The 25,581-nt window shown below is 41.8% G+C and overlaps 2 protein-coding genes across 4 annotated transcripts; both read left to right on the forward strand.

The window, feature by feature from the left end:
* The first annotated feature begins 744 nt into the window (after positions 1-744).
* srsf7a (serine and arginine rich splicing factor 7a) lies at positions 745-11,537 on the forward strand. 2 transcript variants are annotated; one of them, XR_010167922.1, is made up of 9 exons: positions 745-996; positions 5,729-5,965; positions 6,093-6,269; positions 6,370-6,456; positions 7,176-7,217; positions 7,500-7,544; positions 7,828-7,980; positions 8,881-9,368; positions 10,750-11,537. XR_010167922.1 is itself a non-coding variant. In XM_063907274.1 (8 exons), the coding sequence occupies exons 2-8, from the start codon at positions 5,742-5,744 to the stop codon at positions 10,799-10,801; spliced, it is 780 nt and encodes a 259-aa protein (XP_063763344.1). In that variant the 5' UTR covers positions 745-996; positions 5,729-5,741; the 3' UTR covers positions 10,802-11,537. The 2 variants fall into 2 exon arrangements, 1 of the variants encoding a protein (XP_063763344.1); XM_063907274.1 differs by lacking the exon at positions 8,881-9,368.
* A 629-nt stretch (positions 11,538-12,166) lies between these two features.
* On the forward strand, positions 12,167-25,061 carry LOC134880199 (heterogeneous nuclear ribonucleoprotein L-like). 2 transcript variants are annotated; one of them, XM_063906962.1, is made up of 15 exons: positions 12,167-12,325; positions 13,521-13,636; positions 13,890-14,127; positions 14,759-14,844; positions 15,237-15,333; positions 16,998-17,070; positions 20,358-20,390; positions 21,118-21,189; positions 21,315-21,562; positions 22,552-22,673; positions 22,938-23,139; positions 23,343-23,400; positions 23,630-23,740; positions 24,343-24,405; positions 24,493-25,061. In XM_063906962.1, exons 1-15 carry the CDS (start codon positions 12,248-12,250, stop codon positions 24,549-24,551), a joined length of 1,656 nt encoding a protein of 551 aa, XP_063763032.1. In that variant the 5' UTR covers positions 12,167-12,247; the 3' UTR covers positions 24,552-25,061. The 2 variants fall into 2 exon arrangements, with proteins under 2 accessions (XP_063763032.1, XP_063763033.1); XM_063906963.1 differs by lacking the exon at positions 24,343-24,405.
* The last annotated feature ends 520 nt before the right edge of the window (positions 25,062-25,581 follow it).

Raw genomic sequence — 25,581 nt, forward strand, 5'->3', positions numbered from 1 at the left:
TTTTCTGAGTGACACTCTGAGGTGGTCTGCTATCAATCTGAAGTGAAATGAGTTCCTGGCAACACACCGTTTTCTCTTCCTTTTAATCCTGATCTGAAAATGAGTTTAAAGATTGCTTTAACAAGACATTTTGAAGGGCTTTTATTTTGAAATTCCACATCAGAATGTCCTGAATGACCTGTGACACTTGGTCTGTCCTTTTGATGTCAGATTGGACTTTGAAAATGTATTCCTAGTTGTTAAATTTGACTTATTATACACACAATTAGAATTAAAATGTTCTCTGAAATACAGTTTGCATGTTGTAGCTATTTGCTATTATTACATTTATTATTTTATATTTATTCATTTAGTTTGATTTATTATTATTATTATTATTGCTTTTTTGTTTACATTCACCAGCTTTATTTTTGAAATCTGTTCCTCCACGCTGTTACCGTAATGCATATGATATACGCGCACTGCAAACCACCGAGCGGGCTGGCTTGATTATGTTTTCCGAAGACGGGGCTGGTTTGACCGCAGTGGTGTACTGCCCAGGGACACAACGACATGCTGACTGCAGTGGGACTGGAAACTGCTCTCCCCCTGATCCACTATCCCTCTGGGCCACATCCTCCAGTTTCAACACTGAATATTTCGAACTGCGGCCGGTTGAAACCCTGTTCAATTAATTTCCATAAATTATTAACTGTGTGCTATTTAGTTATAGTATTTTGAAGGTTTAACCGGAAGTTTGCCTCCTGTCAGTCTTGCGGAAATGCGGAAATGACGCCTTTACGACATTGGGTTGTATTTGGTTTCTGATGGTTTTGGTTAACCCGGTCCACTGTGGACCAGACATGTTGAAGTGTCTTTAATATCCATAAGAGTGGCTTTATAGCTCGCTCATTTTGCAACACGAGTTTTGACTCGGTTAAAACCCACCCTGGGCTTCCGTTAGAGACGGTGTAAGTTCTTCCCCGCGTGGATCTGCATCAGAGTCAGCGGAAGAAGGTAACGTTAGCGCCTGCAATCGCCATTGTTTATGCGCAGGCGGAGATATAGGCCGTGGGCTAATTCCTGGGTAAACCCACTTAAATACACACACCAAACATGTATTGTGTGTTCAATTTGAATAATTATCTGTAAAGATGATGTCATTTTATTCAATGAAGGGTTAGTCAGCTACATATGGCTGCATGTTCCACGTCCGTGCAGGCAAGCTAAGGTTATATAACTGATCCGCTCCGTTCCTTTAATTCAAGTACAAAACAGTGAAATCACAAAACGTTACCCTTAATAATCATATGATATTGTACTGACTTCTGGGTTTATGTAACGAGTCTGGTTAATAACGCTGAGGCCATGTATTTAGCAGTAAACGAAGGTGGTTATGCAAATAAAAATACATAATCAGTCATGCTTATGAACACGGATAGGACGACAGATCTTTAAGTAAAGAGGTTTCCGGAGGCTGTGTTTGCCGCGCTGACAGAAGGTAGGATCAGCCCCACGGCACCTGCTGATCAAGGTGCTCACGCGCCTTCCTACAGGTGCAGTGGTGGAAGAGGAAAGGAACGAGACATTTTACCACACTGAGAATACTCCACTACTAGTAGCCCATATCTCACTAATTAAGTACAAAAATACACATTTTATTAATACCAACATTTAGATTAGGATTTAAAGAGTATTCTATGTGCAGTTAAAAAGCTCCCTGTCAGTGTTTGTCTATTAAAGTACACAGTATAAAACAGTACATCTCCTCTGAACATAGATATCAATATATATTTGTTATATACAGTTCATGGAAAGATTACAACATAGAAAAGTATTAAGCAGTGTTGGCTAAGTTACTTCCAAAATGTAATACATTATATATTACTTAACTGTCTTTTTTTAAAGTAATAAGTTACATTAAATATGACTGTCTGTGAACAGCAAAGCGTTGCACTACTTTTGAGTCACTTTCACCAAAATAACCGTATAAATGTGGCTTTAAATGCTAAAATGTAGTTTATTGCAGCTGAAATACCTCCAGTGAAGGGCAATGTGGTATAGTATATCAACTGTGTCGGCGCTTAAGGCTACTAACAACTTATAATAGGCGCAGTGAAGGCTCATGGCCAATCCAGTATATATCAATCACTGTCAGAAATACGCAACAGCTTTATCCAACTCTTTGGCAAATGTCTATTTATCTGGCAGTACATGCTGGAAATTAAGAAGATAGCTACATTTTAGACTCATGCTCTGTTTAACTGGGCTAAATATTTATTTGATACCGGTAACAATACGTCCCTGTGTGTTATTACTAACATATTAGCGGAGCCTCTGCACCGCCGTGTAACCTACTGCAGAGCTATATAGATACTTAAGAGTTGCGACACTCTTTGATGTGCCGTCAGGGCAGTCACTCAGTTCATGTAAGCCCCGATAGTTCCAAACAACGCTGCGCTGTCATGTTATTCTATGGGACAGACAGCAGCGATTGCATTACTGAATGGTACATATTAAAGAAAACACACACCTAAGCAGTTTGTCAGCTGTTATTGCATTATTGCATATTTGTTAAAGTCAGTGTTGCATTTGGAGAGGTGACAACAGAAAGCTGTGTATTACTTGGATTAGTTTTAAAAAATGTTGGGGAAACGCTTAGTGTTCATGTTAGCATGGGTCGCACTACTGGCTTTAGTAGTTCTAACTTAACGTTTCCTTTCCATATCATTCATCTGGTGATTTTCATTTTAACGTAACTGGGCTGTTTTATTGATTCGTGATTTTGCTTATAAATTCCGATTCAACTATTAGCCCTACCATCGTGGTAGCGCTAAGAGGTTTGCCGTGGTCCGTTCAGCATTCACCTAGCTCAGTTCTTCTGATGAAAGTGACCACCCCCAGGACCACAACACGAACATGATCATGTTAAGACTAAGAATATAATTTTAACATTAAGCTATACACATATTATCAAAATTCAATGAAATATTAAATGAAATGTTAATCACAAACACCACCTTATTGCTACTAGTGCTAGCAGTCAATCTTATATCACACACAAAGCCAACTAACGATGACTGACACGGTCAGGTTCAGCAGGTAAAAGCCAAAAGCCAAAATAAATTACCCCCCCCTCCCCGATAATCAATCCAAATCCTGCTTGTTAGTTACCCAACATAATTAATATAGAACTCACTAACGATTCATTACCGAACTCTCACCTTCACAGCTGGCGAAATCGCACCAGCTAACTAGCAGGCAATGCTTGCAAATTGTTGTAACAACCAAGATAAAATATAGATAATTACGCTGTGCATATACAAATGAAGCTCAGTATAAGCATCATAAAGGGCCTGTGATACAATATAAACAGTTGCGCCGCAATGTAAGTGAACGGGGGCCAACGCCCAAATGCCAATGTTTGGAACTATCTCGATGTCCATACCCCGGAAATAGGCACAGCCATTTTTGCCAACGGAGGTCTATGGGAGTATCGCAACTCTTATTATCTATATAGCTCTGACCTGCTGTATATGAACAAGTCTACATGGCAACGTTAGCTCACCTTGTCATTGGTGTGTTAACGGGGATTTGGCTGACAAGCTTTCTAAAAAACTACTGGGAGTTCAAGCAGCATAGAAGTCCGAGAGAAAGTTACCTTCTGTTGCATTGTCTTGTACACTTTTCTCCGAGCCTGCAGCTCTGCATTGTGAATCTGTTTCTGCAGCCCTCTGAACCGATAGTAAACAGGCTTACTGAGTTACTATTCTACCAGCACAATTGTTTCTCTGGTGTCAGAATGTCTCGCGATGTTGGTGAATTATCAATAAACCAAACCAAACACCACATCATTTCGATTAAAATGCTTTGTTTTACTGCGTTACAGTAAAAAGTAGAACATTCCGGTAACTCTACATATATAAAACACCTTAGAAATGAGTACCTGTAAAATAAGCGAATTAGTCAACTTTGCTTACATCAAGGCTTGCCAAAACAAGTACAGCCTAGATTAAATTAAACCAATATGTCATATTCTAATACTGTATGTCCCCCGTTACTATCAAGTACTGCACTGACCCTTCTTGGCATCGAGTGTACAAGTTCCCGACATATTGTCACGTCTTTCCTGCGCCACTCCCCACAGGTGCTCAAAAGGATTGAGGTTAGGTGACATACTCAGCTCCTGCACTACTTTCACCTTGTTCAGCAACCCAGGGTGAGGAGAGAGGGTAGCATGTTATTTTTCAGGATTTTGCAGTACATCTGCAAATTCATGTTGCAATCGATGAAGTACAATTCCCCCACACCTGCAGCACTCGTACGTCCCCATGTCATTACTTTACCATTGCCTTACTTAATTATACTTGCACTTAGAGAACTCTTCAGCCTTGCGACGCCGTACGTTTTGGATGCCACCAGATCTGAAAAGAATGACTTTGGTTTCTTTGAGTATGGACTCTAAAAAGTCTTCACCTTTATCAATATGGGCCTTGGCAAGGGTTAAACAGGCTTTCTGGTGCTTTGGCTTCAGCAGTGGCTTCCTGCATGAATGACAACTATGCATTCCACCTCTTGCAGCGTGCTTCTTACTGTGTGGGATGAAACAGACGTGGCTTTTGCCTGCCCTGAGGCACTTGCTTTGCTTTGTGCCCTGAGGCACTTGCTTTGCGATACTCCTGCGCTTTTCTCTGCAAAAATCGTTCATCAGGAGGTGAAAGTTTACAGCAACGGCCTAATAGTTTCAGGGAGCTTATCACAAATCCATCCTTTTTAAATGTTCTGTATTTTGCTACTGTGTAGTGACTGAACAGTGATGTCCTCTTTTATGCAATGAAATCATTTTCTCCAGACAACCCTCTCCCATGTGGTGCCATTGTTGTCAGCAATAACTCTGAGAGATTCAGTGGGTTAAGTACCACTTTTAATTGTCAGCCAATTACACCTGTTTGACTGTGATGGTTCAACAGACTCAGCTGCTGACCAATTCCCCCTAACTAGCACATGTACATTTTTTTGTGAAGTAGAATGTGTTTACCTTTCAGGAGGGTGTACTCGTTTTTGCAATATGGTCTTTTACATTTTTTATTAGAAAATAATATTTTCCAATTTAGTATTGATATGTTTCATTGGTAACTGATACACCATAGTTTCTGGAACATTACACCATATAGGAGCCCCAAATATGTCCTATTTGTCAAGAGAGACCGCTTTATTCGTTAGGTTTCAGAGGGGGTTTACCCGTCCATGATGTGTACTGTATATTATGTTTTGGATAGTTGTTGCTGCTGTAGTTGTTTACGGTTGTGCTCTCCTTTATATGCTGTCGGGTAGTTTAATCTACATCAATGCATCATGTTCTATGATCATCCATGTTTGTGTAATCGCTGTTCACTGAGAACTACGTATCTCTAAAAAGTCTTGATTGAGCTCAGAAAAACATCCCTGTGTTCAGCTTTGGTGGCGATGCATTGTCCAGCAGATCGAAGAGGCTTTTATTCAGCTTAAGAAGTGCGATTATTTTCTTATTGCGTAAAGATACGTTTTGTTTTATCACACACATTCTAAATCAAAGCAGCTGACACTTTTTTTACAGGAAATGTATGAAAAATTGTAATCAAAAAATCCCTAACGCTGTCAGACACATGTGTTCGTAATACAAAAACAACCTAACGTCTGTCAATTAGCTTATTGTTTAATGACCTGAATGTTCCACCACTAATTAATGCTTATTTTCCTCTTATCTCAGGAGGCAGGAGGAGATGTCTCACTATTCATCCTCCCGTAGCTCATCTCGGGCCACCGACTGTAAAGTGTATGTTGGGGACTTAGGCAATGGTGCTGCCAAGGGGGAGCTAGAGCGAGCATTCAGCTATTACGGCCCACTGAGGACCGTCTGGGTGGCCAGGAACCCACCTGGGTTTGCCTTCGTGGAGTTTGAGGATCCCAGGGATGCAGAAGATGCTGTGAAGGGCATGGATGGAAAGTAAGTAATAATATTTTCCTTGTAGCAGACTTAAGAAATGCAAACAGTTAAATATAAGGGGACTTGAGAAGGGTTTTAGGAACTACACCCGCCTCTGCCCTCTCTCACTGACCTTTCTTCTCCTCAGGATTCTTTGTGGTTCCCGTGTTCGTGTGGAGCTGTCGACAGGCCTCTCCAGGAAGGGCCGTGGACGCCCCAGCCGACGCCAGTTTGACCCCAATGATCGGTGTTACCAGTGTGGGGACCGAGGCCACTACGCCTATGACTGCTACCGCTTTAGCAAGAGAGGAGGCCGTCGCAGCAGGTAAGGGAATACTGTCTGCTGTGGCTGAAACACTCGACACGTGCTCTGAGGCCTGTACCTCAAAGACAGATGGGAGTAAACCAATTGGTTTTCGTTTTAGGTCCCGTTCTCGTTCTAGATCTCGCTCAAGGTCCAGGTCCCGCGGGCGCCGTTATCGCTCTCGCTCCCGCAGCCGGAGCCACAGCAGGTATGTAGGCACAGAACCCCAGAGGTTTTGGGCTTTTGAGCTTTGGTAGTTTGTGCATGAAACCTGGTTTGAATGCTGCAAATCACACTGATCAGATCAGATGAATAAACATTTATGTAAAGGCTAAGGTTACATTAACTCAGGATAATATCTAAATTGATTGTTTTATTTTGCCCCAAAAAAAAGCTTGTCCCAGGTTTAAAACTGTAATAATGCCCACCTTTGTTACATTCAAGGTCTCTATCGAGGTTTTTGAATACATCTGGGGTAGTAAGGTGCTGGCGAATAAAGTCTTGCATTTCAATAATACATACAGCCCCGGAAAGAATTAAGAGACCACTTCAGCAGTATCAGTTTCTCTTGTATTACTATTTATAGGTACGTCTTTTGAGATTAATGTTTTTTTTTTCTCTGTGTTGGAATTCAACACACACTGGAATGGCTGCCGTACATGTAGAGAGAAAAAATTGGAGTGGTCTCTTAATTTTTTCCGTGGCTGTATATCATTTTTATTTAATTTGGAATTGACATTGCCCTGGATCTATTGGAAGTGTGTTGATCATAAATGTTGAAAACAATCCTAACACTGAAATCTAATTTTGCAAGTAGTATAATACTATAACTTTGGTTTAGCCCAATCTTTATCTGCAACTGTGCAGAAATACTAGCTCTCAGCAGAACGAGCCTTTTGTTAACCCACTCTTGTCTTACTTTTTCAGGAGCCGTCGCCGATCTCCATCCTATTCCAGACGAAGGAGCCGGTAAGAATACAGCTGGTTTACTATAAATAACTGTTAGGTTAGTAAATACACTTTCTAGGTTTTGTAATAGCGACATACAGCATGTGACGGATGTGGCCACTCCTTTTCCTTGTTGTGATTGTCCATTTCTGCATCAGAATAGTACTTCTCCCAGGGATCAATTAAGTACATTTGCTGTGTGTGTGTTATTGGTTCAGCCCCCTGTGGTAGTTTATGCCTTTAGGGTTGCTATGGTTCCCACCATAGCTGTAATTTGAAATCCTTTATTTTCTGTAACATTAGGTCTGGCTCCCCAGCCCGTTCCAAGTCCAGGACTCCGGTGAGAAGGTAAGTAGTGTGTGCAACAGTTTTTCATGACCTAATTAAACAGCTTGTACCTGAAATGCACTGCTGTTGATAGCAGACATTCCACCGTGGTGACATGAGGGGTCATGACAAAAGGTAATTTTGTCAGGGGCAGCAATGATTCTAACTGTCAGGTCAGAAGGACATTGAGAGGATGGAGGTGCAGGTCAGCAGGTCTCTGCTCTCTGCCTAGACTCATCTGTGAGGAAAATAACTCATTCTTATTTATTCGATAGTGGATCATGTTGTTTCTTCCTCTTTCCAGTCGTTCCAGGTCTCGGTCTCGGTCTACCTCTGCACCCAGAGGGCGCTCTTCGCCCAGAGGCCGCTCTCCTCCCAGAGGTCGCTCCCCCCCAAGAGGTCGCTCTGTCTCCCATTCCCGATCACGATCTCATTCAGCCGACCACAAAAGGAGCAGGTAAACCGTCTAAATGTCTCTCACTCATTAAACCAAGATTTGAGTTGTTTAGTCCTGCCAGTTGTCAGTGTTTTACCCAGACATTTTAGACTTGTGTTAAAACTCATAAGGAAGAATTAAGGTCTAGGCTAACCAGTATAGAATTTAGATAGTTCAGAACACAACTATCCTGCGTTCTAAGAGAGGCTTAGTTATGTTCTATACGTTAGCCAGAACTTAGGCGCTCCATCCTAGCCAGGGAATGACTATTAAGTAGACCCCCCCATCCACCCGGGAGCGTCACTCTGCCACCAAACAACCGCCACCAGAAGTGAGATGGACGACCGAGACTCCTCGACGCAGAGAGGGATGCTTCTTCGCCAGGTCTTCTGCCCCTGCTGTCGGCCAGCAGTGGAGTGGGGGATGGGTAGTGACAGGGACTTGGGCCCTCTGTCTTGTGTAGGGTAGTATGAGTAGATGAAAGATTAGATGTCCCTGTCTCTCCGGTGCTCTCTTTTCCAGCTCTTGATATCTCTGAAATATTTACCCTCAGCGTAGAGCCTGAAAAGAGAGCACATGAAAGGCCTGTAAACTGTTGAGACTCTTAGCAGCTAAAACCACTGACATGTCCTCTGTACTCTTGCTTTCTTTTAAAGACAAAAACTATGTAGCTCTATTTTACAGAAATGAATTTAAATGCAGACATTGCAAGAGAGAAAACTGTAATTATGGGATTGATAAGTGTTAAGTAAAGATGGAATTTTTTTCAATGTTTTTATTTCTTCTTAAATTCCCTATCCTGAGTCTGGCTAGATCAAAAGAATTCTCTAGAAAAAATATGAGTTGACGACACCCTTGGTGTGACTTAAGTTAAGAATCTCTGCAGCACAGTTTTGTTTATTTTTCATATTTTCTTTAAAGCGTGTGGTGGGAGCTGAGCACTGCACTGAAACCACAGCTGATCCCAGGCCCAGGGTCTGCCAGCTGGCGGTGTGTACGTCCTGCGGGAGGGTGACTAAGCGCTGACCTGAGATCAGCCTTCGCCTGCATCTGGTGTTAGACAGCGAGAAAGAGGTCGACCTTCCGACCTACCCTCCCCACAGTGAATGGGTGACCGTCTGTTCGACCGACGCACACGCTCAGACGAGATCAGCCCGTGCACACATTCAGTTGTTCTACTAGAGTCTTCAGAAGTACCAGAGGGCTGACCCACACAGATCATTTAAATCCATTACCTACCTACCAGACCCCCCTACCTACCAGAGTTCTTCGGCCTCTGACTTAGCTTCTGAAAGTGAGAGAAAGAGCTGACGAGAGATCAGACTTCAAGAGCCTCCCAGCGCAGTCTCACCGAGTTGTAGTCATCCTTCGCTTCTGTGTACTTGTTGTTTCTGCCACTGTCTCCAAAGGTAACAAAAATCAAACCCCCTGACAAGCTCATGTTCATGGTGAAAGAAATGCACAGGGTTGGTGTCCTCAGAACTGGTGATTAGAGAGCTATAGTTGAGCTTTTAACAAGCATGCAGAGTACAAATGTGTTTGCATGCGAGTGTGCCTGGATGATTGAGTGAGTGCAAGAGAGGAAGGCAAGATGAGTTTCAATTGATGATATTTCTGAGGGGGGCATAGTCAAATGTTTTTTTCTTCTTGTGCCCAGGGCTCCAACTAAACCTTTTCACCACTGTCTCAAACCGCAACAAATACAATGAAATACTTTCCAAAGTATTTCATTCTATTTCCGTAGTTAAAAGTAATGAGTGGCATAAATAAAACACCATACAAACAGCTAAATTAATTTTAAAACTCTATTATTACATACACATACAGAATTGTGGGGGCTCCCCAAATGTTATAGTTACAAACTTTGTCCAAAAATAAAGTCAGGGTTTAGTTTTTCTTAGGTTAGATGTACTTTCTTGTCCTGTAAATGCCCCAAAATATATTTTTTATCCTCTCCAATAATGTTTTTGCATCACTGGGACGACATCACACATTTGAGTTTGAGCCTTGGTAGATGACCGTTTTTGGCTACTTCAACAATAAAGTATTTATTTTAGTACTTCTAGAACTTTATAATAAATAAAGAAACACGTTGGTTTTTAATTGTGCAGTTACTTCTCTGGTCATGACATTAATAAAATTAAGGACCTTAATGTCTCTTCAGAGTTTAAACTATGGATCTGCTGTATTTGCAGGTGGGGCGACTGTCAATGACCTGTCAGTTTTTTAAAAGACTGTTTTTTCCCTAGGTGTGTTTGTGTACTTTACTCTTGACCCTGGAAGGTTGTTTCTTTTAAATGCAAAGATAAGTTGCCTAAGATGTATACATACAGCCCTGGAAAAAATTAAGAGACCACTTCAGCATTTTCCTTTTGTCCCGTTTTATTATTATTAGCTTTGTCTTTGAGTTAAATGTTTTTTACATTTTTTTTAATTGTGTTCTATAAAATACTGATAACATTTCTCTGTGTTAAAATTCAACAGACACTGGAATGGCTGCCACACATGTAGAGAGAAAGATTTAAGACACATTTGGAGTGGTCTCTTAATTTTTTTCAGAGCTGTTTATATATATATATATAACACCAAAGGTGTTCAAAAATAAATGTTCACATTAAAACCTGGTTTGAAAGGTTAAAGACTTCAGACTGTTTACAAGTTTCAGTGGGCATCCAGTCATGAGCTTTCTCAAAAGGTTAAAACTCAGATGTTGAGTACTGTGGAATTTCTGTCTGATCATCCTTCCATCCTCCCTTTTGGCAAGCTAATCCCTCTTTATTTTTGTTTCAGTCGTTCCCGTTCAGCAAGCCCTCACCGCAGCCCTACGCCAGCAGCTGACTGAGAGAAGAAGACTTATTATTCCTTATCAGACAGACCCACAACCCCTGCACCTGTCTGCTTTCACTGTCTGACTAATCCAAATCTTTTTTAAGTTACATTTTCTTCCCCATGATTGTATTCTGTGTGCAGCTTTTGGTTGTTAGTCAGTATAGTAAGAAAAACATCTATTTTAATTTGATCGTTTTAGTTGTTGCTTCTGCTGCATAGCTTATCTTCCTTATTTGAAGTGGGGTAGCTACACTCCTGTGAAGGTAACGTTGCCATTAACTTTTAGCTAGGTTTTGTGCAGTTTAAGATGGGGTTTTTGAGGGGAGGGACATTGCATTTAAAACTGCTTTTATTCCTGAAAGTGTCAAATCTCAAACTATTTTTCTCCATTGAGAATTGGCAAAATATTATTATTTTGTATTGCCTCCATTTTGATTTCTAAATTCTGATGCTGTTAAATGCTTCATGATGGCATGAGGAGGTATTTGTTGGCCGGCATGCCTTTAAAATGACGTTGAGTGTGTTTCTGTCATGCACTGTCCCTTTTATGAACAAGATCAGTTTCAGTGTGTGCTGAATTGATGTTCCCCATGTGTTGATCTCCGATCTGTTCCAGTCACTTTTAGTTTTACAGTATACACAGTGCTGGAGTTTGATTTCTGTAGGGCTGCTTTAATAGCTTTGGGCTGTTCCTGGCTTATATGGTAAGACGGAGGCAGTTTTATTTTAGAATAAACCTCTTCAACATATTTCAGTGTTCTTATTTTATTTCACCTTTTGATACATTTAATTTGCTGAATGAAGTTTTGTTTTGTGTAACTGAAACAAATATATATATATATATCTTAACATCGTTCAATTATCCACATTAAGATATCAGCAGGTTATCATTACAGGTATTTTATTAGTATTTTATCAAAATAGTAATATGCTAGATATTTTCAACCAAAGGCCCAAAAACATTACAAACTTCAGATCATTTTCTTTGGTGCCCCTGTGATGAAATACCGCTCTACACTGGGACTTTACCAAAGTACAAACACAGCACTTTTTTGTACATGCACAGAAATAAGCTTTACAGTTAAAACAACAACAACAAAGATAGAAGTAAAACATAAATTTGACAATATTATTTTTTGTATAACTGTGAAAATATAAATCAACGTGGACGCATTAATACACAACTCATTTATCAAAATATTGACACATGCTTTTATTTTCTGAAACGTCTCTGATGTTGCTTCCGCTGCGTTGCAAACACTCCGGGATAACATTTTCATACTGTTGATGCTGATCTCCTATTGGCTATCACCGAAGTTATATAGATTGACAGCTGCCTGGGCCTATAACAACCCGCGTTGCCGCTGTACTGGGCGTGGATAAAGGAGCCTTGCTTTTCTTGACTTTCCGTCCATTTCATTTCATCGTCACTACCACCATCCTTTTTAAACGGGACAACATGGCTACTGCAGCGAGCCGTTACTACAGCGAAGACGGCAGGGCAACTAAACGACAGAAAACCGACGGAATGGCCACGGTGAGTTGTGTGTGAGCTGCAGTGGAAATTGTTTTTACTTGAATATCGGACACGCGCTGCTCAGTGTTCGTGGTTGAATTTGATTTGGGCGATTGGAAAAAAATGTCCACGACGCGTCGCAGGTCAATTTAAATCTATGTCTTCGAGAGGGGGTATCTTGCATTCCCCGTTGTATCAGCCTTTATTATGTGTATAATACGCTTGTTGCTTAGGATGAGTCATCCCGAAACACAAGTCGTGCTCAAACCTTTGCTGTGTTGTCTGAATGGGATGGTTGGAGGGGCCTTGCCCTGGAACGGCTTTGTTCTAGTGCCGGTTACGATTAGCCATATGCTAGCTGTGAGCTAGCAACACATTGTATCATACTAGGCAGCTTTGGTGCAGCAGCTAGGCCATGTCGGGTAACATAATAGTGTTATTCTATTCAAAAAACGGCGTGAATTTAACCACCCACTTTGTCTTTCCATTGTAGAAAGACGTATTAAGTAAAGATTAAACGATATACGCAGATTAAGTCAACTGCCTCCTCCCCCAACTGCAACCTTAGGTAGCGTGTTGTTTTAAGGTAAATGCTAAGAGTTAGCAGTAGCATCCCATAACAGTTACAGATTTGTGCCCCGTTTCAGAAGTGTAAGTAGTATTCCTTAACTATTACATACGTGTTAAGTAAAGGTAATAATACCCGTTTTATAATCATCAAAATGTAACCAAGTATTAGAAGTCAAATTACTAATTTAGCCTTTAAATGATGCATGTCAGTGCGCACTATTGTAAATAATATTCTGGAATAGTAATGCTGCATTCATTTGTATGTTGCACTGTACTGATGTTTAATTCAAGTTATGCTTGTTTGAACTAATACTGCTCAGAAAATAAATGTAACCTTGACTTGAACAGAAAACATTTACATTCAAAATCAGTGGACAGAAAGGTAAAAATATTATTAATTTATCAAACTTTAAAAAATAATAATAAACTAACTGACGCAGTCGCCTCTGAGATGAAGTGATGTAGAATAAAGTTGCACCAAATGGAAACACTCAAGTAAAGCACAACTATGCTACCTCATATTGTAAATAATTGTAATTTATTTTATGTGTCCCATAGACGGCTCTCACACATGCCCGACACTTGATAAGACAAGTATACATTTTTCTACTTTACACGTTTGCTAATTTTCTTATTTCTTCCAAAGGGTTATGAAGATCCACACAAGACCCTTCCATCTGTCGTGGTGCATGTCCGGGGGCTTGTGGATGGTGTTACAGAGGCTGACCTTGTGGAGGCCTTGCAAGAATTTGGGGCAATCAGGTAGGACAACAGTCTTCATGTGTGGGGGAAAAATGATCAAAGATGTGCATATTTCCCTTAGAGGTCATGAACTTTTTTTTTAACAAAGCAGAAAGTCAGGTTCATGGTAGGTTTAGTTAGAAAGCTGTAACCTTCCACCTGAAAGATATGAACTTTTCAAGTGTTCTTGTGCAACTAGCGACACATAGGATCCAGTGGATCACACACATTTCACTTTGCATTGAAACCACTTTTTTATTTATTTTGATTTTAGCTATGTTGTGGTGATGCCTAAGAAGCGACAGGCCCTGGTCGAGTACGAGGACATGAATGGATCATCCACAGCTGTAACCTATGCTGCAGACAACCAGGTTTACATCGCCGGCCACCCAGCCTTCATCAACTACTCCACTAGCCAGAAGATATCCAGGCCGGGAGACGCCGATGACTCTAGAAGTGTTAACAATGTTCTTCTGCTCACCATCATGAACCCCATCTACCCCATCACCACGGTAAATGCAAATCTTTGGACTTCTGCTTGTCTGTTTACTTGAATTGGCGAGATTCATCAAGTTTGTGACATGGTTTAAATTTGCTGAATAAAGCCATGCCAGTGGGGGAAGGGGGGCCTGCCTGAGTAAATGACAGGGGTTATGGTTAAAATTTCAGCACTCTTGAGGAGGTAGTGCAAGTGAAGCCTTGTTAATGTAGTTGCTGGTTATTTCCCAGTGTACACCTCTGCTGCCTGACTGCCTTTTGGTTTACAGATGTAAAGAATCTAGGCTGCAGTACCTAACACCAAGACAATGTAATCATTTCCCACCCCTCACAGTCGTGGCTGCTCACTCCCTCTTCAAGGGAGACTCACTTGCCTGTTTTGCTTATACTCTGCAGCTGGCAGTGAATAGTGACTTTATTTTGCTTTGCTGTTATGAATGTAGCTGAGTCTTGTTAGGCCTGGTTAAGCAGCACCCCTCTACTGTCGGGTAATGTGGGTCAGCTATGATTCCATATTGGCAACCTTTTTATTCAAAGCAAACTGTTTAGACATTTTCTTTATTTCTCGTAGGGTTTGCCTGTTGACCTGACTGTGTGTGTGTGTGTGTGTGTGGATCAGTTTTTTAACCTTTTACATGTTAACAGGATGTTCTCTACACCATCTGCAACAACTGTGGGCCTGTCCAGAGAATCGTCATCTTCCGGAAGAACGGCGTCCAGGCCATGGTTGAATATCCTTTTCCATTGATGCTGTCTGCCAGGGGCGCAATCAGATTTTTGATGACAAGTTTGTCAAAAATAACAAAAGAAATAAGATGGCAAGGCTGTTTCCTGCTAGTTCCAACCCAAATTAACAGAATATATGGTTTTAAAACAGGAATTACCACAGTTTCTACTAGTGAAATATTTGCATAAACATCTATAGTGTTGACAGTCTTGGTAGTTGTTGTGTTCTGACGTTGAGATTAAACTTGGATTTAAGGTTGTTAAATGACCTCGTGCAGGCTCAGCGTCTTACCGATGTTCAGGTATTTTTTGCTTCTTTTTTGGCTTCTGGCAATCTGTATTATGACTTTCATCGTAGACTGGTACTTCATTGTTTTGTCCTTAACTCTTTCATTACATTCGACTCAGTGCAAAGTGCACAGCGGGCCAAAGCTTCACTCAACGGAGCCGATATTTACTCCGGCTGCTGCACGCTGAAGATCGAATATGCCAAGGTATGCTGCAGAAACACAAAGCATGTTCATTGATGAACAACGTAAACAACAGAGGGCGTTCTTCAGAGCAGTGTGTCTCAGTCAGGCTGGTTGTTTAGCTCTCTTAATCTCTAGATCGCTATGGCACATGCTCCAAACTATGTTTTGTTTCAGTGTAAAATCAATTCAGACGCACAATCCACTGACAAGTTCCTTTGACAATAGGCCAACTTTAAAGTCATCAGTCAATCTGTGAGCAGGAAGGACGAAAAGCTTGCTCATTAACCCATTTAGGCCTAAAATGCCTGTAAAACTTATGGGCGATTTTAGAAGAACCCCTTAAAAGTGTTTCTGGAAATTCAGCAATTGTGTCAACGCCTACTAAATAATTGATTTCTCAGCCTCTGTAGCAGATAGAAACAACATTAAAAAAGTATTTGAGAGCTTTGAGAGTAAATGGACTTTCACCCAGTGGTGTGGTTGAAAAAACTCTGGATTAGAGTGGTAATTCTCCGTCCTCCACTCGGTTTCAAAATCTTCGAACTCATGGTCATCGTCGCCGTCTTCAAACATGTGTCTTAACCTAACAAAGTCTTCAGCAATAATGTCATCAGCGCTGTGCAGATCGTCAATATCACTACCTTCATTAACTTCAGAATTCCCTCCGCGGTAGTCTAAGTCTGCCATGATTGCTCGAAAAAAATCCAAACGACGCAACGACTATATTCTGATGCATTTCCATGACTAAGAGGCCGATAATTAATGCAAAAAAATACCACAGAGCACCAGAAAATGACGTATCCGCTTTCCCGGCTTCAATGGTAGAATGACGCAACAGCGCCCCCGGTTTAAATGGTAGAGATGCGGCAACGCTTTCCCGGCTTCAATGGGTTAACGTTACATCAATGATATATTTGCATTTGTGCTACTGAACGAGTAGCATGGCTTCTGTAGCAAAACTGCATTTCCTCGTATTCACGTACCTTTAGTTTGAACATATTCATGTAATCATGAGTGTCGGCTGGTTCTCTAGCTATCTGCACACACTGACTCCTATGTATTGGCTTGCTGGATACATTAATGGTTCACAATTGGAATCATCAGTACAGTTAACTTGCACATGGTATTATTCTTTCATCCCTCCTTTACTGAACTCATTTGAAAGGTAAATTCTGAGAGCTGCAGAATGTGCACCTGTCAAGTTAGAATCAAACAAGAGGCTCCGCTTACATCGAGTGATAAATGACTATTTAATTAATGTACACTTGGTACATTTGTGCCTTCATTCATTTGTATAAAGCGACAGTTGGCGGTGATCAATGGATTCTGTGCAGAGAAAAATGAGCAACAAACATCCCCTTATGAGAAATTGAGAGAGCTTGAAACAGAAAGCCTGGCTTAACAGATGATTGATGACAATCTTGGCGGTACCGTTTATATCTAAGACTTTCAGGTTCTGTCGAGACTGATAAAGCAAAGACAGCCTGACTCTGTTGCTGTTATCATACAGCACTCTGCACAAAAATGCAGACAAGCAATAACACCATTAGATTTTTGTAATGCCAGTTTTACAATGTGTAATAATTGCAGCTCATAGGTTTTGTGTGTGTGTAAGAGGATGGTCATGCTGTGTGCATTACTATAGTTCATGTATGTTTAAATTCTTACAAATTTTGTCTCCTCAGCCCACTCGACTGAATGTGTTCAAAAATGACCAAGACACCTGGGACTACACTAACCCCAACCTGGGAGGCCCAGGTAAAACCTATAGCACCTGAGCACACCATCAAACATCTGCTGAGCCACCTGCTTTGTGTCTGCAGCCTCATGCTGCCACTATTGGGATTTCCAGCAACACCCTTCGTTCATAATGCTACGACAAAGATATAAATTGTGTCTAATGTACTATATTGTTTGTAAAAAAGCTTGTGTGGCATTACGACTGAAGCGTTGCTTTGGGTCTTACTCGCTCTTCAAAACACACTGCTCAGGGTTCATGCAGTGAGACGAAGAAGGGTGCTAATATAAGTTATTTAACAGATAACAATCCAGACACAAAAAAAGTAGTGTCAAAAATTATTTTAGCTCCAGAAGAGATGTGTGACATGGATTCCCATAATTCAAGTTAATTGAAAAATGTCTGAGCTCAATTGTGTGGCAGGATCAACGGAAACAAATTTGCTGACAAAGAAAAGGTTAACCTCTGTATTTCAAGACTATGGTCTTGAATGCTGCTCTATAGCTTCAGGCTAGCAGTCTTGCTCTTCACGGCATGTAGTCGTTCTGGTTTACATAGACTGGGTGTAGTAGCCCTCTCATTTAGTGGGAATTTGAACTGTAGTAAATATGTCATGACAGCTGAGGTTAAGTTGAAGTGCTTGAGCTGTAAATATTTCTACCTGATCATAAAAACCTTTTTCACCACCTTCATCGAAGTGACTGCCGGTAACGACACAGTGGCATTTTTTCCACTACGTAACTGCGGCGGATAAACAAACCTAACCAGACATAACAAATAGTCACAGATACTAACAAAGGGAAGTTCAGCTTGAAATCAGCCATAAACATACATGGGTTAACTTGAGTTTAAAGCAGGTCAATGACAGTTATTTTAAAGCCTTATCTGTATCAAAAGTAAAACTCGTAGGAATGTCACATGTTCTTTTCCTGCAAAGGTTAAATGAGCTTGAATCAGGATTAGTGAGTTAGTTTACACAATGAATTAGAAGCCTTTTGTAAGGTTGTGTGACGGTGGACTGCTGAATTCTGAGCTGTTGTTATGACCTCTTACAGAATGTTGTTTACATATTTGGGTCGTGATTTCACGTCCCCGTTGTGTGCAAAGCGTTCTTTAGCCAGCATTTGTTCCTGGCTTCCTAACCACACTTAAACAACGTTGCATTAACTTAAAGATGAACTTGGAAAAAATCATTACAATTATTCCACAGTTCAGGCAACATGTAAACGCAGCATTTTCCAGAAACAAATTTCTTCGGCAAACAAAACTGATCTCGGGCCTTTCCACTGTCATCCAACCCTTAATTCTCCCTCAGTGTTTTTTTTATTTTTACAAACACCATACTGAAGTCTAGTACGTATGGTCAGAGCCCCCTCAGGCAGCCAGAATGGATTTGATGTAAAGTGACTCTGACCAAATAGCCTTTGAGGCTGCCTCATTTTCTGGTGTGGTTTGTTTCATAAGTGAGACCAACATCAGTCAACAGGCTATCTGACTCATGTAACACTTACCTCCTGCTCAACCTGTGATCTCAGCAAGCCCAAAAAACATGCACAGGAGGGAGAGGCAGATACATGCTGACAACATCCCCACTCTGCCAACACCACCAAGTATCCACTTCTTCAGTGAGGACACTATCACACAGAGGGCCAAATGTCCCGTGAGATACAAGGGGACAAACTACAAGACACCACCCACTCAACATGCCGGTGTAGGACTGATTTACCACTCATCTCCGTATTCCAGCACAAGAGCCACGAAGACAGTGCACACAGAGCGGGGGGTTTTGGGCACTGAGCTACACTCGGTTCCTTTCCCCCTTCTTACTTTGTACCCATTTGAGACAAAGACACATAGAAGCAGGCCAGAGCTCGCATCTACAACCCCAGCACCCCACTGTCGACACCAAGCGGAGACTGATACCAGAGAAGACACAGACATCTCAGTACAACAACTGATGTAGGCTGATACGCACCAGTCCACCAAGACCACATTTGTAAAGCCTCTGCCCTTCCTGTACTGTTTTTGGCCGCGTAACCCGTCAAGCTTGTTGACACGAAAACAAAACACTCCAGCAGCACACTCGCTGACGGCGTACCAACTGATCCAATAGATGGCTCACAGCTCCATTGGAGTCAACACAAGACAACTGATGAAGACACTGCTGACAACACCATCAAGCACACTCAGGCCCACTTTTGGTTTTATGTTTCCTCCCACATGGAATTCAGCTTTTCTCTCTCGCTCTTTCCCTCATCTCTTCATCTTTTCCTCTCTGATTTTCTGTTAAGCTATCCCCTTTTTTGAGTGCATTTTTTTTCCTTGATATTTTAAAGTCTGTAGAAGCTGTGTAACACCTTCCATGTGATGCAGGTTTGGCAATTTGCTGCTAAGAGGAGCCAGCTTCCCAACTGAAATGTGCTCTATGGCAGCCTCAAGGCCTCCCAGTGGGCGATAAGCGGACTATACCAAAAAGGGACAAAAAGGATGGAAACGGCCAACCAACCCGCCAATGGGCCTTTCAACCTGATAGAACCATTACTCGATCCTGAGGTGGAGAGTTTTACCCCAAGAAAGGAAATGGATGAGTGTTGGATGAAATGAATTGAGTGGAGAGTGGTGGAGCTACTGCAGCAAATATCTTCCCCCCTACTGTTTGTAAGCATGCAGTAAGTAAATCAAGGCCCTCCTCAGGGAACACCACTGCACAGCACCACATGACCCCAAAGCCCAACACCCAACATCGCCACACAAGACTGACATGACTCCATCTTCCTTCCTCATGCAGGCTTAACCTTTCTCTTTGTGGAAGAGGGTGTAGGTCGAGGTTCTGTCGGAGCCTCAAACTAATGTCACTACTGTCCGTTTTGACTCATCTCTACCGGCTTCCTTGGTCTCTCTTTGGGAATTAAATCATGTGTTTAATTTGGACAGAGGGTGTGAGCTGAATATTAATTTATGCAGGATGTGCTGGTCCCATGACCAATGCCGTTTATCAAAAAGCAGGAATAGCTTTCCATCACCAGCCACAGTGGCTGCTGATGTCCATAATCTGCATGCTTCTTTTTATTTAGTTTGCCAAATTGCTTTTAGAATCTGGTAAATCCGCAGGTTATCAACCGAGCTCTTCCAAACTATGGGTATTATATATCCTGAAATGCGTCCTAGTTGAGGCGGCTTTGTCTTTAGTGGTTTCACTGCGCCTTCCTGACATTTTATCTGGGTTGAATTCACATTTGCCTACAAAATTGCCGTTTGTGATTAACCAAGCTTCCATTCTGACTATGATTATTGTGTACCCGTACAGATGGTGATGCAGATGGCAATGGGAGCAATCCAGGTGTGTGTGTGTTTTCAATGCAGTTTCCCCCTGTTCCACTTGGTATGCACCATTGTGGATAAGACGTCATACAGTATCTCTTACATCCCACACCTCCCTTCAATACAGACCCAGATCAGTCACTCGGATACCTTCAGCAGGGGTTTCTACTTTTGCAAGATGTATCAATTTTAAAATGCATGCATTCATCTTAAGTACTTATTTGATTTCAAAGTAATTTGAGTAACCCATGAAACATTATTCATCTATTTTAATATGTGCTCTTTAAGCAAGATTTTGCATAAAAAGTCGTAATACCTTATTTAAGGTTGTTGTTGTTTTTCACAATTGTTTGATATTTTGTAAATCCTAAATTCCAAATCACTCACACTTTACAGAAGAGAGAACTTCAATCCTTTAAACTGTGCATTCAAAACAAAGCGGTGTCTTCTCAACGGTGTTTGTGTTCAACTGACACGCATTAATAGATGTTTGTAGTGCTACAACTCTGTCATGAGGTTAGGTTTCTTAACTGGTCTGTTCAGAGCTCCTCTAACTCAGTCTTATGTTGGCATCCATTGGTTCATAACAGAGCTCACCTTGTTTATTCCTAAAGCTCCAATTAAATGGTTGAGCATGTGAGGAGCCGGAGTGGAGAGTAGGACATTTAAGATGAGCGTTTTGTACAGTGCAGGCTGTGGTGTCAGATGTCTTTTATTTATCTGCCTTAATCTGTCTTTTCTCATAGATGACATTAATGCAAACCCCAACAAGCGGCAGAGACAGCCTGCGTTGCTGGGCGACCATCCTCCAGAGTACGGTAAGGCCTTGGCTTACACGTGTTGGAAAGAAATCAGTGATGCTCCGTGTCTCCTCTAGAGTGGAACTCCGCCTTGTTTGATTTGTAGTTCTTCTGTTCTCTCATTTGCTTGCATCATGATTCAGGCGGTGGTTACCATGGCTACGACGAGAGCTACGGATCCCCGCCCTATGAGGGTCGCCGCATGGGTCCACCAATGAGAGGGCGTGGAGGGAGGAACTACGGGCCCAACTACGGTCCCCCTCCCCCTCCTCCTGGGGAGTACGGGGGCCACGCTGAGTCCCCGGTAGTCATGCTGTACGGCCTGGAGCCTGTCAAAATGAACGCCGACCGGGTCTTCAACATCTTCTGTCTCTATGGCAACGTAGAGCGGGTCAGTGTCTGTTTTTGGTGATTGTGGCAGCTCCGATGCTTTTATCAGTTGAACAGCCCCGTAATACAGTCTGTACACGTGCTGGAGAAGCAAATCCACATGGTTTTATTTCAGGTCCTGGGAATGGGTTTTAGTAAGACACATTTGGGTCATGCTTCCATGAATTGCTACCTTACATAGTGATGGGTTTTATTTCCTCACTAAGTCTCAGGCATTGAAACACAGGCTGAGTCAGCAGGGTGTGGAATATGTTAAAGATGTTTAGACTAAAACATGGGGTTATCTACTGAAAGTGTTTATTTTAAAACAAGTGAAGTTCTCTTGTGTCACATGGGTAGCGCTTTGTTGTTGTATAACTGGAATCTTTAACTTCCATAACCTCCCTCGCCTCAAACCTACTATCCTTGTTAACCCCTGAGTGTCACAGAGGTGCTCAAATGTGCATGAGATAACCCCTTTGTTGGTTTTGGAGTGTTTTACATTGGCATTTCAATCATAGATATTATTGGATTCACTGTGAACTATGCCACCATTGTGACTTCCAGGCATCGGGGCTATGAGCAGTGATAATGTTTCTTGTCTGAACAGATCTGTTCTTTCCTCCGCTTCACTGAGATAGCTTAGTGCGGAACAGATCACGCCCTGCTGACTTGGCATCAGCTGCTGTTATACAAGACGATAGGAGAATAAAACATAACCTGTCCCTTTTTTAGGACAGCAGCAATGCACAGGAATACAGCCTGCTTTTTGTCTATAGGACAAATATGAGAGTATCGCTGATTGTAGTGGAAGAAATTAAAAACTACAAGCCGGGCTTTAGATTGTAAGGGAGGAATAATAAAATGCATGACTTTATGCTGTAAAGGCTTTGGGGTCAAATATGTACTTTAGTTTTTTTCATGGAGACAACTTTCCCCAGTGCGATTGATGACTCTACAGAGGCCCACTAGGGAAACGCACTGATCCATCTTTCCTCTGTTTCTCTGCAGGTGAAGTTCATGAAGAGTAAGCCTGGCGCTGCCATGGTGGAGATGGGAGACTGCTATGCAGTGGACCGTGCCATCACTCACCTCAACAACAACTTCCTGTTTGGACAGAGGCTCAATGTGTGGTGAGTTCATCCTGTCAGTTCTCACATATCTTGTGGAGACAAATGTCGTCCAGAACAAGAGAGCCATGTCCTGAAGAGCCGTGCCTCGAATATCTTCCCCACTGAAGCCCCAAGCTATCAGGACACGAGTTCTATTCAAGATATGCATGTGCGAGCCCAGACAAACGGCTTGAGGAAGATATAGTTAAATGATGACTGAAAGGAAAAATGCAGCTTCTCCTGGCGTCTGTTGAATTTGAAAAGATGAATCCTCCCTCCCTGCAGTGTGTCCAAGCAGCAGGCCATCGTCCCCGGTCAGTGCTATGAGCTGGAGGACGGATCGAGCAGTTTCAAAGACTTCCACGGCTCCAGGAACAACCGGTTCACCTCGCCGGAGCAGGCAGCCAAAAACCGCATCCAGCACCCGAGCAACGTGCTGCACTTCTTCAACGCTCAGCCAGACGTCACACCCGAGATCTTCACTCAGGTCTGTGGAGGAGGAGGCGGCGTGTTTTTGAATTCAGGCTGACTCTTGATTATAGTGCGGTTACATTGCTGATTACTGCTGATTTTGTATTTGGTTGAACTGCAATATTGAAAGTATTTTTTAAATGTACTATAAATGTCTGCAAGCTTAGACTGTCAGAATAAAAGCATACAGTTCCCTAATGAAAGATATTTTCTTTGCAGATTTGTGAGGAGCTTGGTGTCAAGAATCCCGTAAACGTGAAAATGTTCACAGGAAAGAGTAAGCTGCTTTGATTCTGCTCGTGCTTTATTTGTCTTACCTTATTAACTTGCTGACTATATATAGAAAGTATTTCTAGATGCTGATGTTCTGTCTGGGAGCCCTCAGTAGATATGAATAAAACTAGCCGAAACATTTTTCTGGCCTAGCTTGCCAAACATTGAATGTTGAAATCCACTGTTCTCTGCACAGAAATGTTCCTGTAGTTAAAGCTAACTCTAACCCCCAGGTGGCGCAGCCCCCAGTGACCGCAGTGCTTCAGGGCTGCTAGAGTGGGAATCCATCAATGATGCCATGGAGGCTCTGGCGTTGATAAACCACTTCCAGATGAAAAACGCAGGTATGGAAAAAGCCCCTGAGAATCCTCTGACTGAGCAGGATTCAGACAAAAAGCTGCCCTGCAACACAATACATAGTTATTAGTCCAGGCACATCCTTTCAGGCACCTTTCCAGTTTGACTAACTCATCAGTGTAAAGGCTTATCACTTGGAGTTTATTGCCAGGTACGTTTACACAAACATGGAATCTGCTTTGGTGTCTGGTGGCGTGAACATAAAGACTGATGTCAGTGGGGGTCCCATTCCTGGTTAATGAGGCCGGTAGCAGAAAGGAAGAATGATTATGATTTAAGTCAAACCCATTGTTGTGGAATGTCCTCCATGTCAAAACCTTTTTGTCTCCCTGCCCCTCCTGGATGTTATAGATATCAACCAAACAGAAATGATGTCTTTCTCAAGAAAGCTCAGCTTAGTGACATCACAGCTCAGCCGAACACGCCATTCATGTTTAGTTACAGTTTTGGCGGGGCCATTCAGGAGAACACTATTTCCTATGTAAAAAATAATAAGTAATTACACCCGTACCCCAAAAACATTTGGTGAAGACTTCAACAAATGTCTATCTGTTCATAATGTTCGTGTGTTACTCAATCCCAAAAACAGGATGCAGGAGTAACTCGGACGAGAGCAGCTTGTTGTGTGATGGAAGAACCACTGATAGACACTGTAGGTGTTAGATTGAGTCTGAAGACTTGAGTCCTCTCATAGGTCATATGTTTTTGGTCTAATTGTCTTTTGTCTCTCTCTTTCCAGCTGGTCCTTACCCATACACCCTGAAACTGTGTTTCTCCACCGTTCAGCACGCGAACTGAGAGCAGCTCGTAAAATGAAGATTGGTCCACCATTCCCATGTTCACATGTCCTTAGACCATGACTGCTTGCAACACTCGTAGAGAAATTAGATTTTCAAACACACAAATTGTAATTGATCCCTAAAGTAAAACTCCTTTTTATTTGGTATATTAAACAGCTCTAACAAATGCTACCGTGCATTGAAAAGTTTTGATATTTATACTACTCGTGTTGTAGAGTGTTGGTACCTGCGTGTCTTCAATAATATGTTGTCCTTTTTACTTTTTGTATTATGCTTATACAGTGACATAACAAGAAACATATTTGAAAGACTTGGTTTTATTTTCAGTTGGTTCAGTGGCAGTAGATAACAAGTTTTGTAAGAGTTGTCTTTTGAAACTTTTATTATTCACTTTTCTTGCTTTGTTCTGATTTTACCTCTTCAGTTCTGTGTCTGATATGCAGATGGGTAATTGTTTTGTTCTAAGAAAATAAAAATAAAAACCATTTCAGTTGCGTTAATTCTGCCATCCTTTTGAAAGCGTGTCTTCTGTCAAATACTCTACATATCTGTGTGTATCTGGGGAACGGGAGCAGAGCCATAGCATTAAGTGTTGATGTATTAAGACCACATAAGTCTTAAATGCATACCACATATTCATTTTAAACACGATGCAATGTTTTCACATAGTGACAAATAATTTGGACCAGACTCTAGATATCACACTCTAGATGTCACATGCTCATATGTGAAGATTGAAACAGGTATGATGGTTTAACCACTGAAACTCTCCACATATTGCTCAACTCTTATTGCCATTTCTTCAGAATCAGGAATCCTTTATCAGTCCCACTGTGGAAATGTACAAGGGGCTTAGCAGGGAAACAGGCATGCATCCATCCATCCATCTTTTCCCGCTTTTTCGTCAGGGTCGCGGAGGTAACGGTTCCAGCACAGCCCCAAACTTCTCTCCTTGGCCACATCAACCAGCTCTGACTGGGGGATTCCAAGGCGCTCCCAGGCCAGTGAAGAGATATAATCCCTCCACC

The sequence above is a fragment of the Eleginops maclovinus genome, chromosome 18 (assembly GCF_036324505.1).
Source record: "Eleginops maclovinus isolate JMC-PN-2008 ecotype Puerto Natales chromosome 18, JC_Emac_rtc_rv5, whole genome shotgun sequence".
Lineage (NCBI taxonomy): Eukaryota > Metazoa > Chordata > Actinopteri > Perciformes > Eleginopidae > Eleginops > Eleginops maclovinus.